Source organism: Electrona antarctica (genome assembly GCF_951216825.1).
Source record: "Electrona antarctica genome assembly, chromosome: 15".
Taxonomy (NCBI): domain Eukaryota; kingdom Metazoa; phylum Chordata; class Actinopteri; order Myctophiformes; family Myctophidae; genus Electrona; species Electrona antarctica.
The window spans coordinates 4,452,245-4,468,611 of NC_136796.1; the positions used below are offsets into that span (position 1 = coordinate 4,452,245).

Below are 16,367 nucleotides of genomic sequence, written 5' to 3' on the forward strand. Positions count from 1 at the left end.
ACCCTCTAGACTCCATCATTCCAACATGGACATAGTGAGTACAGAACCCTCTAGACTCCATCATTCCAACATGGACATAGTGAGTACTGAACCCTCTAGACTCCATCATTCCAACATGGACATAGTGAGTACTGAACCCTCTAGACTCCATCATTCCAACATGGACATAGTGAGTACAGAACCCTCTAGACTCCATCATTCCAACATGGACATAGTGAGTACAGAACCCTCTAGACTCCATCATTCCAACATGGACATAGTGAGTACAGAACCCTCTAGACTCCATCATTCCGACATGGACATAGTGAGTACAGAACCCTCTCGACTCCATCATTCCAACATGGACATAGTGAGTACAGAACCCTCTAGACTCCATCATTCCAACATGGACACAGTGAGTACAGAACCCTCTAGACTCCATCATTCCAACATGGACATAGTGAGTACAGAACCCTCTAGACTCCATCATTCCAACATGGACATAGTGAGTACAGAACCCTCTAGTGCAGTGTTTCCCAACCTTTTTTGTCCCAGGGCACACTTTTCATAGCCTAAATATCTCAGGGCACACCTAGATATACGGTGTATAGGCCTATCCATATACATACATATGTGTATGTATGTGTATATAATATATATATTCATATATTCATATATTCATCATTCAATATTTTGAACTAAAGTTCATGGTTCCAAAAAATTAACTAATTTTGTTCTTTTTCGTTCTTTCTTTTTTTAATTATTATTATAATTATTATTACCACAGTACCACAGCCCATAGCCATATAGAACCTCAGACTTTATTGAATAAAAAAATAACTTTAATAACACATTATTACATTTAATAATTAAATGTATTCCTTTAAAAAAAATACATTTTGGAGAAAAAATTGCTCATATGCAATGTGAAATGCCACCTAATTCTTAATCCTTTTCCTTGTCTTTATTATGGTCCAACTTGTGAAAGCTGCATGCTTTTATTGTGAAGGGTCTCAGTTCTCACAGCCTGCATATTTCCACGTGCTGAAAATAGCTGATCGACAAGCTCACAACGCGTTGCGTCCGCAACGCATTGAGCTTGTAAATCAGCCATTTTCAGCATGGAACACGTGTACGACGAAGAATAAATCAGGCATCACTGCGCTTCTGTGGAGGGAGGGAGATATATTGTGTTGGCCGACCGAGGCGATCATGTATGAACACTTGGACAGTTGGACAGCTATTTTTCGTGGCACATTATGTTTAATCACAACAACGTCACGTTTACTTTACCTCCTCAGTGTTTGGTTCGGGACATGTAGGACTGTATGTGTCTGCTGTCTACGTGCATATGCGCGAAATGTAGCGTCTTCTGGATGCATCTCTTTTGCATTAACATTTCAATGGCCGAGGGTCGTAGAGTCTATTGTTCCGTCGTTATCGCACGTCTAATGGTTAGACGTGTGACAACAACAACGACGCAACAAGGAAGCCTGCAGCCCAGTAGCTATAATATTGCTTTCGGGGGAGGGTTAGTGTTATTTTCGGTCAAATCAGGCGGCACACCTGGACACACATCAAACAGCACAGTAAAGTGCCGCGGCACACAGGTTGGGAAACACTGCTCTAGTGGACATAGTGAGTACAGAACCCTCTAGTGGACATAGTGAGTACAGAACCCTCTAGTGGACATAGTGAGTACAGAACCCTGGAGGTACCTTCACTAAAAACGCCGGGGCAACGCTCCACACGTCCCAAACTCTTCTCCCTTCTGGCTCCAAAACTATGGAATGCACTTCCCATCACAGTCAGAACTGCAGCCTCACTCCCAATCTTCCGCCGTAGTCTGAAAACCCACCTCTTCAGACTCCACCATGGCCCGTAGCACTTGCCCTAGCCTAGCCCCTTAGATAGCACATTATGTAGACTTAGATAGTATTTTTAAACAGACTTATAGCTTGTTACGTAGACAGCTCTAGAATTGCACTTTATGTAGTCTTAGCACTTTATAGTACACATGTATAATATATTATATAGTATAGTATGTATAGTTAACATAGATACTCCACTGTTACGTTCTTAGTTTACGCATGATTCATGATAACTACTTTTTATATATGTGATGTATGCCATGCTCTTGTTATTGCTTAATGTAAGTCACTCTGGATTAAGAGCGACTGCTAAATGCCTAAATTGTAATTGTAATTGTAGAACCCTCTAGTGGACATAGTGAGTACAGAACCCTCTGCTCTGCACAATAATCACACTGACTGAACACCAGGAAAGACACTGATCGTTTCCTGTCTGCTTTGTTTTGTCTTTCAGAGCCATTTTGAACCCAGTGTGCACACAGAGCAGTCGACCAATCAGTACAGGTGAGTTATCCTAGTCAACCAATCAGTACAGGTGAGTTATCCTAGTCGACCAATCACTACAGGTGAGTTATCCTAGTCAACCAATCACTACAGGTGAGTTATCCTAGTCAACCAATCAGTACAGGTGAGTTATCCTAGTCAACCAATCACTACAGGTGAGTTATCCTAGTCAACCAATCACTACAGGTGAGTTATCCTAGTCAACCAATCACTACAGGTCAGTTATCCTAGTCAACCAATCACTACAGGTGAGTTATCCTAGTCAACCAATCAGTACAGGTCAGTTATCCTAGTCAACCAATCACTACAGGTGAGTTATCCTAGTCAACCAATCACTACAGGTGAGTTATCCTAGTCAACCAATCAGTACAGGTCAGTTATCCTAGTCAACCAATCACTACAGGTGAGTTATCCTAGTCAACCAATCAGTACAGGTCAGTTATCCTAGTCAACCAATCACTACAGGTGAGTTATCCTAGTCAACCAATCAGTACAGGTCAGTTATCCTAGTCAACCAATCACTACAGGTGAGTTATCCTAGTCAACCAATCAGTACAGGTGAGTTATCCTAGTCAACCAATCAGTACAGGTCAGTTATCCTAGTCAACCAATCACTACAGGTGAGTTATCCTAGTCAACCAATCACTACAGGTCAGTTATCCTAGTCAACCAATCACTACAGGTGAGTTATCCTAGTCAACCAATCACTACAGGTGAGTTATCCTAGTCAACCAATCACTACAGGTGAGTTATCCTAGTCAACCAATCAGTACAGGTGAGTTATCCTAGTCAACCAATCAGTACAGGTGAGTTATCCTAGTCAACCAATCACTACAGGTGAGTTATCCTAGTCAACCAATCACTACAGGTGAGTTATCCTAGTCAACCAATCAGTACAGGTGAGTTATCCTAGTCAACCAATCACTACAGGTGAGTTATCCTAGTCAACCAATCAGTACAGGTGAGTTATCCTAGTCAACCAATCACTACAGGTGAGTTATCCTAGTCAACCAATCACTACAGGTCAGTTATCCTAGTCAACCAATCACTACAGTTGAGTTATCCTAGTCAACCAATCAGTACAGGTCAGTTATCCTAGTCAACCAATCACTACAGGTGAGTTATCCTAGTCAACCAATCAGTACAGGTCAGTTATCCTAGTCAACCAATCACTACAGGTGAGTTATCCTAGTCAACCAATCAGTACAGGTCAGTTATCCTAGTCAACCAATCACTACAGGTGAGTTATCCTAGTCAACCAATCAGTACAGGTCAGTTATCCTAGTCAACCAATCAGTACAGGTGAGTTATCCTAGTCAACCAATCACTACAGGTGAGTTATCCTAGTCAACCAATCAGTACAGGTGAGTTATCCTAAACACAGGACAGTCAACCAGTGTTGTTATTGGCAGCAAATTTAGTTTTAGTCACATTTTAGTCACCTGGATTTCTTAGTGTTAGTCTAGTTTTAGTCGACTAAATGTCATAAGATTTCAGTCGACTAAAGTGTATTTTGGCGGGCCTTCATGCTGTCGTAATGACAGTTTTTACTAGCCGATCTACAAGCTCACAATGCGTCGCATCGCGACGCATTGTGAGCTTGTAGATCGGCTATTTTCAGCAAGATTTTGTACACATTTTGAACTTGTGAAATGGGACATTCTGCCATACTTTTACTTTTAGTACTTTAAAGGGATAGTTCAGATTTTTTGAACTTAAGTTGTATGAAATACTTGCCATTAATATAGTGGTTGCAACTGTATTAATTGATTGCCCGAGTCCTGTGGTGGGAGTTCTGCTCTGGTTTTGGTTAAATATCAAGTAGTTCCGGTCATTTTGTGGGGGGCACTGGGGGCCACGCAGTAAAAGTAAATGAATCCACAAAACTAACGTAATTTGTATTGTTGACCTATTTCTAAAATATTAGTGCAACTTCCGTTCTTTTTTTACCCCTCTATCACACAGAACTATGTTTTTTGTGTCCATATCACTACGTCCAAAAAATAGTTCCATGTGATAGAGGGGTCAAAGTTGAACGAAAGTCGCGCTAATATTTTAGAAATAGGTCAACAATACAAACTAGAAAGGTCGCAATTTAAAAAAATTGCAAAGTGTGGTTGCCGCAGTGGCTTACATATGCCCCTCCCACTGCTATTGCCAGCCAATTGCAATGTCGCGTCACCCCTGCGATCATGCGTAAGTAATTCAGATGGGATTTATCAAAAACATTTTTCTGCAAGAAACGGTTAAATTTTTCGCATTTGCGGCGCCCCCTATGGATGAAAATGGAATCGCTTTTGGATTTTGGTTGATTAAACCACCCGCGACATCTGATTCAAATTTGGGATGGATTGGACATTCCGTTCGTGACTTTAGGCATTTTTTGTAAAATAGGCCCCTCCCACTAACTTCGGACGACGATTAAGGCCGAACGATACGGACAAAAAAAATATCAAAAAATCTGAAAAAAATTGAAACGCGGTCCGATAGGTCCAGAGATCATGTGTACCGATTTCTGTGAGATTCGGACAAAATCTGTAGAAACAGAAAATAAAGGTGTGTTTTGAAGAAAATTTAAAATGGCGGAAAATCTATCCTGACGCAAATGGGCGTAGCCTATATGGGGAGATGCGTCATGGCCCAAGGAATACAGGGAGAATTTTGAATTTACGACCTACGGTTCAAGAGTTATAAGCCAAAACGTAAAGTGGGCTGTTATAGCGCCACCATGAGGCCGACCGATGTAATTATAAGTTAATTAATTTTAGTAAGTATTACGAATTATCCCTCCAAGATTTGTAACTATAGCCCTTACGGTCTCCGAGGAAAAAATACTTGAACGTGATTTTTCGCATTTTCCCATTCATGTCAATGGGGAAATTGAATGCACAAATAAATTAATATCAATTAAACTATACAATATTTCTCTTAGCAATGAGCAAGCACACGATTCCCGATTTTTCCGGTCAATTTGACATATGGCTCAAGTGCGTACAATCAAAACTGTAGGAGGAGTAGTACTACAAAGTTAGGGTTACTCTAGCGAAATAATAAAGTGTTACGATTACAATAGTCTCGTTGCCCTTTAGGGCAACCACACTAATTACGTTTGTTTTGTGGATACATTTACTTTTACTGCGTGGCCCCAGTGCCCCCCACAAAATGACCGGAACTACTTAATATTGACCAAAACCAGAGCAGAACTCCCACCATGGGACTCGGGCAATCAATTAATACAGTTGCAACCACTATATTAATGGCAAGTATTTCATACAACTTAGGTTCAAAAAATCTGAACTATCCCTTTAAGTACATTTTTACGCCAATACTTTTGTACTTTCACTCGAGTACATTTTGAATACAGGACTTTACTTCTAACGGAGTATGTCTACGTTGCAGTATTGATACTTTTACTTAGGTAAAACATTTGAGTACTTTTTTCCACCACTGGTCACAGGTTCAAGTTCGCCAGGTCCGGACTGTTCCAGTGCAGCGAGACAGCGTTGGTGTTTAAAACGACAGGCGAAGGAGAGGTCCTCTACAGGACTGTTCAGTGGGAGGAGAGATGGTTCCAGCCAACTGGAAGGACTCCTGCAGGTCCTCTGTTTGACATCCAGTGTCCTCAGAAGTCTGTCTGCCAGCTACACCTGCCACACTGTGACGTCACACCTGGTGAGTCACTGTTGAGACTTGGATGGTTAGAGTGGCGTGATTACATACAAAGTCAATGCAAAGACGAGAAGTTGCGCGGACAGGCATGGCGCGAACAAAGCTAACAGCCACCTGGTGTCTATATCTATATCTATATGATTTAAATGTTCCAGTGCATAGCCTACTGCAGTCCTGGTTGACTATATATTTAAATGTTCCAGTTCATAGCCTACTGCAGGCCTGGTTGACTATATATTTAAATGTTCCAGTTCATAGCCTACTGCAGGCCTGGTTGACTATAGATTTAAATGTTCCAGTTCATAGCCTACTGCAGGCCTGGTTGACTATAGATTTAAATGTTCCAGTTCATAGCCTACTGCAGGCCTTGTCGATTAGATTTAGAAGACATTTTGAAGCTCTTAATTGCTACTAAAATTATATATTGTTCATTTGGAGAAATCCATCATATAACAAGTAAGTCAATGAGTGAGAAGCAGTGGAGTGGGTGGGGCTTAGCGATACTGTAAGATAGATAAGATACTGTACAATCTATTGTGTTTCTCTTAAGATGTTGTTTACATGGAATGGAATCTATAACGCTATGTTCTTTTCCCCACAGGTGATGATCTGTCCGTGGCCCACATCACAGAGGAGGGTCTGGAACTCTTACAACCACAGAGAGTGACCCAGACTCATGTGGTTGTAAATGTGAACCATCTGTCTCTCTTTGGGATCCTGGAAAGAATCTTGAGCTACTTTCAACCCAAACCAAAACGTGCTCAGGTGTTGCTGTTCCGTCAAGAGTTACGGATACGGAGGACGCTGAGTGTGTTACTGCTGCCCAGTAATGTGCTTTACAGAGAGGTAAATATATCTGTTAAGTAATGTGTCTTACAGAGAGGTAAATATATCTGCCCAGTAATGTGCTTTACAGAGAGGTAAATATATCTGTTAACTCTTTGAGAGTTTCAAGGATTTCTATATAGTTTGTAGACTTCTCTATGGCATAATCCCGTTTTTGAATGATTTATTGAAAATTCTCTGTTGTGAATGTGTGACAACGAAAGACCTTCAGAGAAAGCTTGACTTGTCTGCTTCCAGGAAAAAAATGAACTGAGTTGATAAAAATTAGTTTTTGTGTTGGAAGCCATTTAAAAGAGCCTGCATTTACACTGGGTAGTGTTTCTAGGACAACAAAAAATGTTATGCCCGGTTGAAGTTTTATTTTCTAAATAACTTTTTTTCTGCTGGGCGTACATAGCCATGCAATATCTCATTTTAAAGGGTGAGTTGTCTAGTTCAATTAAAATAAAATAAAAAGTTTCTCACATGTACCACTGTAGATATTTTGCCATCTATAAATAGCATGGTCAGTCATGATCAATCTGACCTATCCAGCTAAAAGTCCCCCTAGCTCTGAATTGGAACATCATATAAACTCAATTCTTTTTTGGGGTAAAATTAGACATTCTAACGCACATTTTGATATATACCATGTTTACATAGTCTTACCAGTACCTTGTCTATTCATGCATGTATCTCAAAAACCTGTTGTGAAGAAACAGTTTTGATAAAAAACACATCCAAGGACATTGTTTTGATATGACTTTGTGCCCATGATATGTATCAAAATATAGACTTGAATGTATACTGTATTATAACAAAAAATTGGGTTCTTACCATCTACCGTTACAGAGTAAATCACAGTTGAAACTCGCTTAGTCAAACCATAAACCTCAGAATAGTGAACAAAATAGCCATGACAGGTCTAACTCATTGTAAAAGCGTCTTATTTTGTATGACTACTAACATAATACAATTATAATAAATATTACAGAAAATAAATAGGCCTACATACAAAACAGTTGTCCCCAAACTACCCAGTGTCCCCAAACCACTGCATTACAGTTGTTCTTGACGGTGTGTGTGTGTGTGTAGGCTAAATTTAAAAAAAACAACTGAAATGAATGAATGCATCCGGTTCAGTGTCGGAGAACTCCATCGCAGTCTTGACTCTTCGTCTTCATCATCATCATCATCATCATCATCATCATCATCATCATCATCATCATCCTCCTCCTCCTCCTCCTCCTCCTCCTCCTCATCTGATGCCAGTTCTAAATATATAAAAATAAACATTTAGCTGTAGTCAGCCCGGCCAATAGCCAGTTGGGGGGGGGGGGGGGGGGGACGTAGGCTATCTGACATCATCGTCATCATCATCATCACACGGAGACACACTAAACAATGTACAATCATGATTGTATACAATATACAATGAATGCTATTATCATGCAAGCTCATACGTCAATGAAACGTCATACAGATCTTATATAATACGCTACTGTTAGCTTCACTCCCCGTCCCCCCTCCGATCCTTGTAGCAAGGTCATCATAACCACGCGTTGCTTCAGTAAACGATGCATGTTTGTTCTCCGTCTTTGTAGACAGTAAATAAAAGGAGCGAACATTACTCTAAAGATCAGATCGCCTATAAGGCACGCTACAATATAAAATAATTGTACTGCCATGCGTGCATGCCTGCTACGATACATTTGTAGCACCGACCAACCGATCGACACCAACCCCCCCTCCAGCCATTAGCCAGCACCAATGCACCGACCAACCGATCGACACCAACCCCCCCCATTAGCCAGCACCTTTGGTGCTGGCTAATGGCTGGGGGCCATCGTGGTGAGTCATTCTGGCGTCATGATCTGACTAGTAGTAGTAATTATCCAAGCATCTATTTGTAGCGATCATCTTATGATTTCTGATCACTATAGAAGGGCATTTTCTACAATAAGATTACCTCAAAACATTCCGGGTTGATCGTCTTCTTCAATGGTTTCCCGGTACAGCTCATCGGACGACGATGGGGAGACAATGAAAAAAGGAGGGAGGGAGATGGCTGCCGGGCTGCCACCCGCCGTCTCCAGCGAGTCTCGCTGTAAGCACTGGACCAGGGCTACTCCGCCTGGAGAAGGCGACTGGGACGCGTATGGATCAATACTACTACCACAAAACTCGCTCAAATAAATAGTAGGCTACTGCTTTCAACTTTTTCTGCTAGAGCACAGAGCCTAGTCCTTCCACGCGCCAGAATGGTACCTCCCAGTCCCGGCTAGAAAATCGCTCGGGCGAGACGGCAAAACAGGCTAAACAATGAAAACTATGAAGACTCCCTCTGCCCCCACTGTTTACAGGGGGTGGGACCAGCTTCCAATGGCAATACGTACACGTGTGTCACGTGACACGGGTTTTCTGTGTAATGTAGTTGGAATACAAGATCAGGAATTTAAACAGCGCTCCGGAGCACATTAATATGTTTAGATTAATCAAAAACGAGAAAGACGCCAATTGGCGTCATTGCTCTCTTACAGAATGTAAGCAATGACGCCAATTGGCGTTAAGTAATGTGTCTTACAGAGAGGTAAATATATCTGTTAAGTAATGTGCCTTACAGAGAGGTAAATATATCTGTTAAGTAATGTGTCTTACAGAGAGGTAAATATATCTGTTAAGTAATGTGCCTTACAGAGAGGTAAATAAAAATAATAATTACAGAAATTAAATAAATACTTTATCAGTATTCTGATATTAACCTGAGGGCCACAGGTTTTATTTATTCATTTATTTATATTTCTAACTACATTACATCTATTCAACACCACGCCCAGGTAACAATAAATACATACAAATAAATCACTTGCAACCCATCTAGTCCAGACTCTAGACAAGGACAAGTCCCTTTTAGTCCATACGTAAATGTAAGCAACAATAACCACATTATCTAAACACTTAAAGGACCACTTCACCACTTTTCAACTTCTCTTCCTATAATTGGTCCTAACTAATGTTCATGATAAAATACCACCATTTTTTCCTACTCAGTCTGTGTCTCATAGGAAGGCTGTGGGCAGTTCAGAAACCCGTCCACCAGTGACATCATCGATGGTGAATCCAAGCTAATAGAAACGGCAGGCTTTCTTTTCCTGAAAAGTTGCAATGCAAAAGTTGAAGCCATGATGATGATGTCACTGGTGGACGGGTGTCCCAACTGCCCAGGCTGAGTAGGAAAAAAATGGTGGTGTTTTATCATGAACATTAGTGAGGTAATAGTCTGGTGACCACCGGAGAGACGGGTGGCAGCCGGAAATTAGACGGCACCCGGGAGCAGTATGGGTTGGCGCCCCAGCCTGTGTCTTCCGTGAGGAAGAAGCCCAACAAACCCATGGTGAGGCCTTTAGGAGGGCCATTCAAGCCTCAAGCGGAGCCTGCGGCACCACCAAGGGCAAGGTGGAGCCTGCGGAACTGTTGCGGCTCGAGAATCCACCATTCCTGAATAAAGTGCCTGGTGCTGGGAGTCTGGTGCAACGCACAGGGCCTGACCTGGTGAGAGCAGGAGTGGACCTGGTGAGACGTAGGAGGGGCCCGGACAGGAGTCAACCCACAGAGCCTAGTCCTTCCACGCGCCAGAATGGTACCTCCCAGTCCCGGCAGAGTAGTTCAGGGAGAACGGATTGTGTGGCCCTGGTTTTTCCCTAATGGGACTGATCGAGGGTAGCTACTGGGACGTAAGTCGGGACTTGATCACCCCGGCTGGGTCACCTGAGTGAGGGGTATGATGTTGCGAGACCCGAAACCCCGATGACCTTAGGATACATCACTGAGGATTAGGCATGCCGCAGTTTACCGAATTTCGGTAATACCGCGACAGGAACAGCCACGGTGTTGATACCGTGAGATTTCCGAGCTTACGGTATTTTAATACAGCGTTGGTGGGCGGCGCATGCTGCGCGCATGCAGTGCAACTCCACTCCCAGACTAAGGCAAAACATTTATTTTCACCACACAGCTGCAGTAGATTGAAAAGTTGCTTCCTACCTTTGAGTTAGTGTTGCTGAAAGACACCCAGATCCAATTGTATATTCCATATTTCCACATGTACTAAACTAAAAGTGTGAACTGTCAACACAGAGACATGCAGTTGTGACCATGCGCAGATTGCACTACCTGGAGCAGATTGCTCCAGCGTGCAGGGTACAAAACGGCCATTAGGGGGAGCCATAGTACAGTGAAATACAGTGGGGAATAGCTATTGATTCATTGATTGAATACTTTATTGGCAGAAATGTAATCACTATAGGGTACAGTCAAACACATGTCCAAAGGGATCACTGAAAAAAGTCCTTGCAGTCTTGTTTCCATTCGGTCCTGGTTAACCAATTCATAATCATGACAAGTCACATGACAAATAACAAAATGAAAATTATCATAAAAGGTAAAAATAAAAAAATAAGATATGTAGGCCTACAGGTTGGGGAACAAAAAAGGGCTTATAAGGAGGTGGGGGTAGTCACTAGACATAGGTGGGGGGGGGGGCAATCTTTTTTTTTTTTTTAATATAAATACCGTGGAATACCGAGGTATAGGTTTTCAATACCGGCACCGTACCGTACTGTAAAATCTCATACCGTGGCATGCCTACTGAGGATACGTCCCAGGTGCATCCATGTATGTATGTATTTTGTTTAGGACCCATTATATGAAGAGATGTTGAAAAGTGGTGAAGTGGTCCTTTAACACTTCATATTTTATATATTTATATATATCTTCTTCCCAAAAGGACTTTCAAACTATGAAGGGTATGGCCTGGTCAGCCTGCAATGACATGCATAAGATCTGGTCGTCCCAGCTTAGTAAGATGTAAAAATATTTAGGACGACCGTTGAGCCGATTCTACTCTATGGCTCCGAGACATGGACACTTTCAAAGAAACTAGAGAAATGGCTGGATGGCACTTACACCCGCCTTCTAATGAGAGCGCAAAATCTCTCTTGGAAGAGAAGAGCCACCCATCGACTAATCTAATATACGGTAACCTTCCCCGTGTTTCTCTAGTCCGATCCAGAAGAACACGGTTTTCCGGCCACTGCTACAGAGCTGAAAATGAGGTTATATCTTCCCTTCTTCTCTGGAGTCCTGCCTCAAAGCAGACCAGAGGTAGAAAACTGTCGTTCCCTGATGTCATCGCTAGGGACACATGTCATCGCTAGGGACACATGATGTCATTGCTAGGGACACATGCCTTAGTCAGAAGTCTGGCGTGGCATTGTGAAATCCATGATCTCGACCGCGGTGGAAAGATTATGATAATTCTTGAACTTTAGGTTATACAGTCAAAATTATTTCCCTTTGGATTCCTTGGATCATTACGGAATGAACTAGATATTTTAGAATGCAAATCTGTCCTGAAACATTTATGTTCTATTCAATAGAGAGTGTCACAAAAGGGTCTTTTCTGAGCTTCTGTTGCTGTCATTTCAACAACTGTTCTAATTAAGGTCTATTTCTGCTACACCGTTCTCTTTCGGGCTGATTCAGCAATACCATTGATGTCCATATAAGCGTAACAAGCCTGTATAGTATGGACACTACTTAACTTGACCAGTCAGCATTACTGTATAGTATGGACACTACTTAACTTGACCAGTCAGCATTACTGTATAGTATGGACACTACTTAACTTGACCAGTCAGCATTACTGTATAGTATGGACACTACTTAACTTGACCAGTCAGCATTACTGTACCGTCACTTAGTTTAGCATGTCCTTCTATACACTGACACCACGCTAGACAGGAACGCCCAAACACGTCACATCCGGTTTTAGCCTGGGGTAAGAATTTTCTATGGCTGCCAATGTAACTTGGTCCAATCCTTAATTACATACGGACAAACATCTATGCCGATGCTATCTAACTTGCGGAGGTAGCGTGCCTTGTCCACGGGCAACAGATCTTTCAACGTATGGCATTGCAAATACGTTTGATAATCGCTACTCTGCTCAATATTGTTTTGAAAATGCCGCAAATTGCATTGCAGTGAACGAGCGCAAATCACAACTTCCCCCAGTGGTGGGCGGAGTCACAGTTTGAGGTGCTGTTTACGCGCTGTGGTGTCAGTGTATAGAAGAGCATCTTGAGGTATACAGTCATTACTGTATACATAACTCACTTAGTTTAGCATGTCCTTCTATAGAAGAGCATCTTGAGGTATACAGGGGTGTTGAAGACGACAACCAAGGAGGCTGCATGTGGCCCCTCGAGGGCAGTGGTTCCCAAAGTTTTTCATGTCAAGGACCCCCAAAGATGTGTACGGCTCTAGCAGTGATTCTCAACCTGTTTAATTTCAAGGACCCCCAGTTTCACATGCATTAGTCTACGGACCCCCCATTTAATGGCATTTCTATCTCTGGGACCCCCAATTTGCATTGTAAAACCAATGTTAATTTAACTCTGAGAGTGCACACATGTGCACAAAATTCCATTTGTACACTCTCAGAGTTACAGAGCCATAAGGGTCCATTTGGTTCCTAACTATCATTTAGCTGGGGACCCTCAAGGACCCCTGGGGGTCCCCGGACCCCACTTTGGGAACCACTGGCCTAGGGGGGTCATTTAATTTGGCTCCTGAGAAATGTCAGCTCTGCCTACATACCAGCTCTGCCTACATACCAGCTCTGCCTACATACCAGCTCTGCCTACATACCAGCCACTATGAATGAACCATCTGATCAAACTGTGTTGGTGTGATTATAGGTGAAGGTATGGATGAACCATCTGATCAAACTGTGTTGGTGTGATTATAGGTGAAGGTATGAATAATAATAATAATAATAAAACTTTATTTGTATAGCACCTTTCATGACATGAAATGCAGCTCAAAGTGCTTTACACAAAAAAGAAAAGAAAGGCAGGGCATAAACAATACAGTGAGGACATGAATAACATTTTTTAAAAAGACAAATAAATCAATTAAAAGCAAGGGTGTAGAAGTGGGTCTTGAGCTGAGCTTTAAAAATGTCTACAGAGGCTGCCTGTCGAAGGTACAGTGGGAGTTTGTTCCACGCCGTCGGCCCGTAGAAGCAAAAGGCTGCTTCCCCGTATTTTTTAGTTGCCATTTTTTTAGGCAAAGCGAGCAGGCCAGCAGTGGAAGACCTTAGGGGTCTTCTGTTTGTTAGGTAGCTTCTGTTTGTTAGGTAGGAGGAAAACCAGGACAGGGCCGTGCCAGACAGGCCTATCTAGTGCTCCAGACGCTGTATTAAAATGAATGAATGAATGAACCATCTGATCAAACTGTGTTGGTGTCATTATAGGTGAAGGAAGCTCATGAAAACAAGCAACGCATCGAGCCGCTCACCTCCGACTGTGTTCTCATCCCAGACCAACGCTACAGTCTGTCAGTGCTGCAGTGTCCTTCACAGAAAGTACAACCTAAGGTACGTATTAAACCTACAGTCTGTCAGTGCTGCAGTGTCCTTCACAGAAAGTACAACCTGAGGTACGTTTTAAACCTACAATATCTGTTTATTGTATGGTAAAGCAGTGTGAGTCAAGAAAACTGTTATTTTCACTCCTCCACCACTACTACTACTACTACTACTACTGCTGCTGCTGCTACTGCTGCTGCTACTACTGCTGCTACTGCTGCTGCTACTGCTACTGCTACTGCTACTGCTACTGCTACTGCTGCTGCTGCTACTCCTACTGCTACTCCTAGCATGCTACTACTGCTGCTGCTACTGCTACTGCTACTGCTAGCATGCTACTGCTACTACTGCTGCTGCTGCTACTCCTACTGCTACTACTGCTGCTGCTACTGCTACTACTGCTGCTGCTACTGCTACTGCTGCTGCTACTCCTACTGCTACTGCTATTGCTACTGCTACTGCTACTACTGCTGCTGCTGCTGCTGCTACTGCTACTGCTACTGCTGCTACTGCTACTGCTACTGCTACTACTACTACTACTAGCTACTACTGCTGCTGCTGCTGCTGCTACTACTACTGCTGCTGCTACTACTACTACTACCAGGGCCGCTTTTTTTTTTAAGAAACAATAATCGCATCGGAGCCCGTTCCGGCGCAGTTGATTTTTCACCTATTTAAGCCTAAACTGCGGTCGGTTTGGAGCCACCCCCCCTAGGGGGGCCTCCGACGGCCGCGCGTCACCTCCTCCTCCCAACCGGCGTCCCTTATTCATCCTCCCGTTAAGCAACGCCCGGCCGTCCGGTCGTGGGGCCCCCTGTTGTCCCCCTTTGCGCTGCGCAGTGCCGTGCTAGCTTGCGCTGCAGAATTGCAGATCTACAAGCTCACAATGCGTTGCAGCACGACGCCTTGTGAGCTTGTAGATCGGCCACGCCACCGCGCAACCTATGCGCGCAACGCAGTCGAATTATACACACAATGGAAACGAAACAAAAACAAGTTGAACACATGTAGGCTAGTTGAGCACAACTAGCTCCCGCTCACAAACAAAACGACTCGTCACTTGAGTGAAGTGAAAAGGTATGCTGTCATGTCATGTAGGACTGTGTGTGGACAAAAAAGGTTTTATTTCAAATAATTAGTCACGCATGGACCGACGACCTCTCTCTCTCTCTCTCTCTTTCAGTCTCTCTGTCAGTCCAGTCAGTCAGTGTCATGATTTCACAATTATCTAATTTAATTTTGAATTTTGATCGATCACAAACTGTCTGCAGGCAATCAAGCAAATGTGATACTTAATATTTATAACAAATAGGAAAGTGAAGGCAAAAGTATACATATTAATTAATTAATACGTATTAATACGTAATGTTCCCCCCCGACATATCGCACAGGGCCTCTCATTTCTCCCAGACGCCTCTGACTACTACTGTAGGCTATAGGTGGCTGCGTTACTACGTGCCTATCGGGACTGTAGGCTATAGGTGGCTGCGTTACTACTTGCCTATCGGGACTGTAGGCTATAGGTGGCTGCGTTACTACGTGCCTATCGGGACTGTAGGCTATAGGTGGCTGCGTTACTACGTGCCTATCGGGACTGTAGGCTATAGGTGGCTGCGTTACTACTTGCCTATCGGGCCATGGCTCTTTAGCCGAATGGTAACATACACGGCTGACTGATACGAGGTTCCGGGTTTGCCTCCCGGCCGGCGCTACACTACTACTAACTAACTAACATTATTACTAGTATAACCACTACACCTCTACTACCAATACTAATGTTATTACTGCTGCTACAATCACTACTGTAGCACTACTACCATTAGTATACAACTATAATCACTACTGTAGCACTACTACCATTAGTATACAACTATAATCACTACTGTAGCACTACTACCATCCTATATTACAATTGAAAACATGTGCCCAAAAGCACGCACAGGGACAAAAGGCACCAGCTACTACGTCACTGACACGCTGCAACACGCTGCAACACACACTGCAACAACACACTAACACGACACAGCCTTACCCTCCGCGTCGTTGGTTCCCTATCTCCTCATGTCGCGCCGCACGGCCACAATCGA

At 43.0% G+C, this 16,367-nt stretch overlaps 1 protein-coding gene across 1 annotated transcript in view; it reads left to right on the plus strand.

Annotated features, from left to right (window-relative positions):
• LOC306938713 (NACHT, LRR and PYD domains-containing protein 1-like) overlaps positions 1-16,367 on the plus strand; it is a 35,146-nt gene that overhangs the window by 11,925 nt on the left and 6,854 nt on the right. The window contains exons 6-9 of the mRNA XM_079522979.1: positions 2,305-2,354; positions 5,812-6,026; positions 6,625-6,869; positions 14,167-14,289. Of these exons, the coding sequence (XP_079379105.1) occupies positions 2,305-2,354; positions 5,812-6,026; positions 6,625-6,869; positions 14,167-14,289 (633 nt within the window). The remainder of the gene's footprint in view (positions 1-2,304; positions 2,355-5,811; positions 6,027-6,624; positions 6,870-14,166; positions 14,290-16,367) is intronic.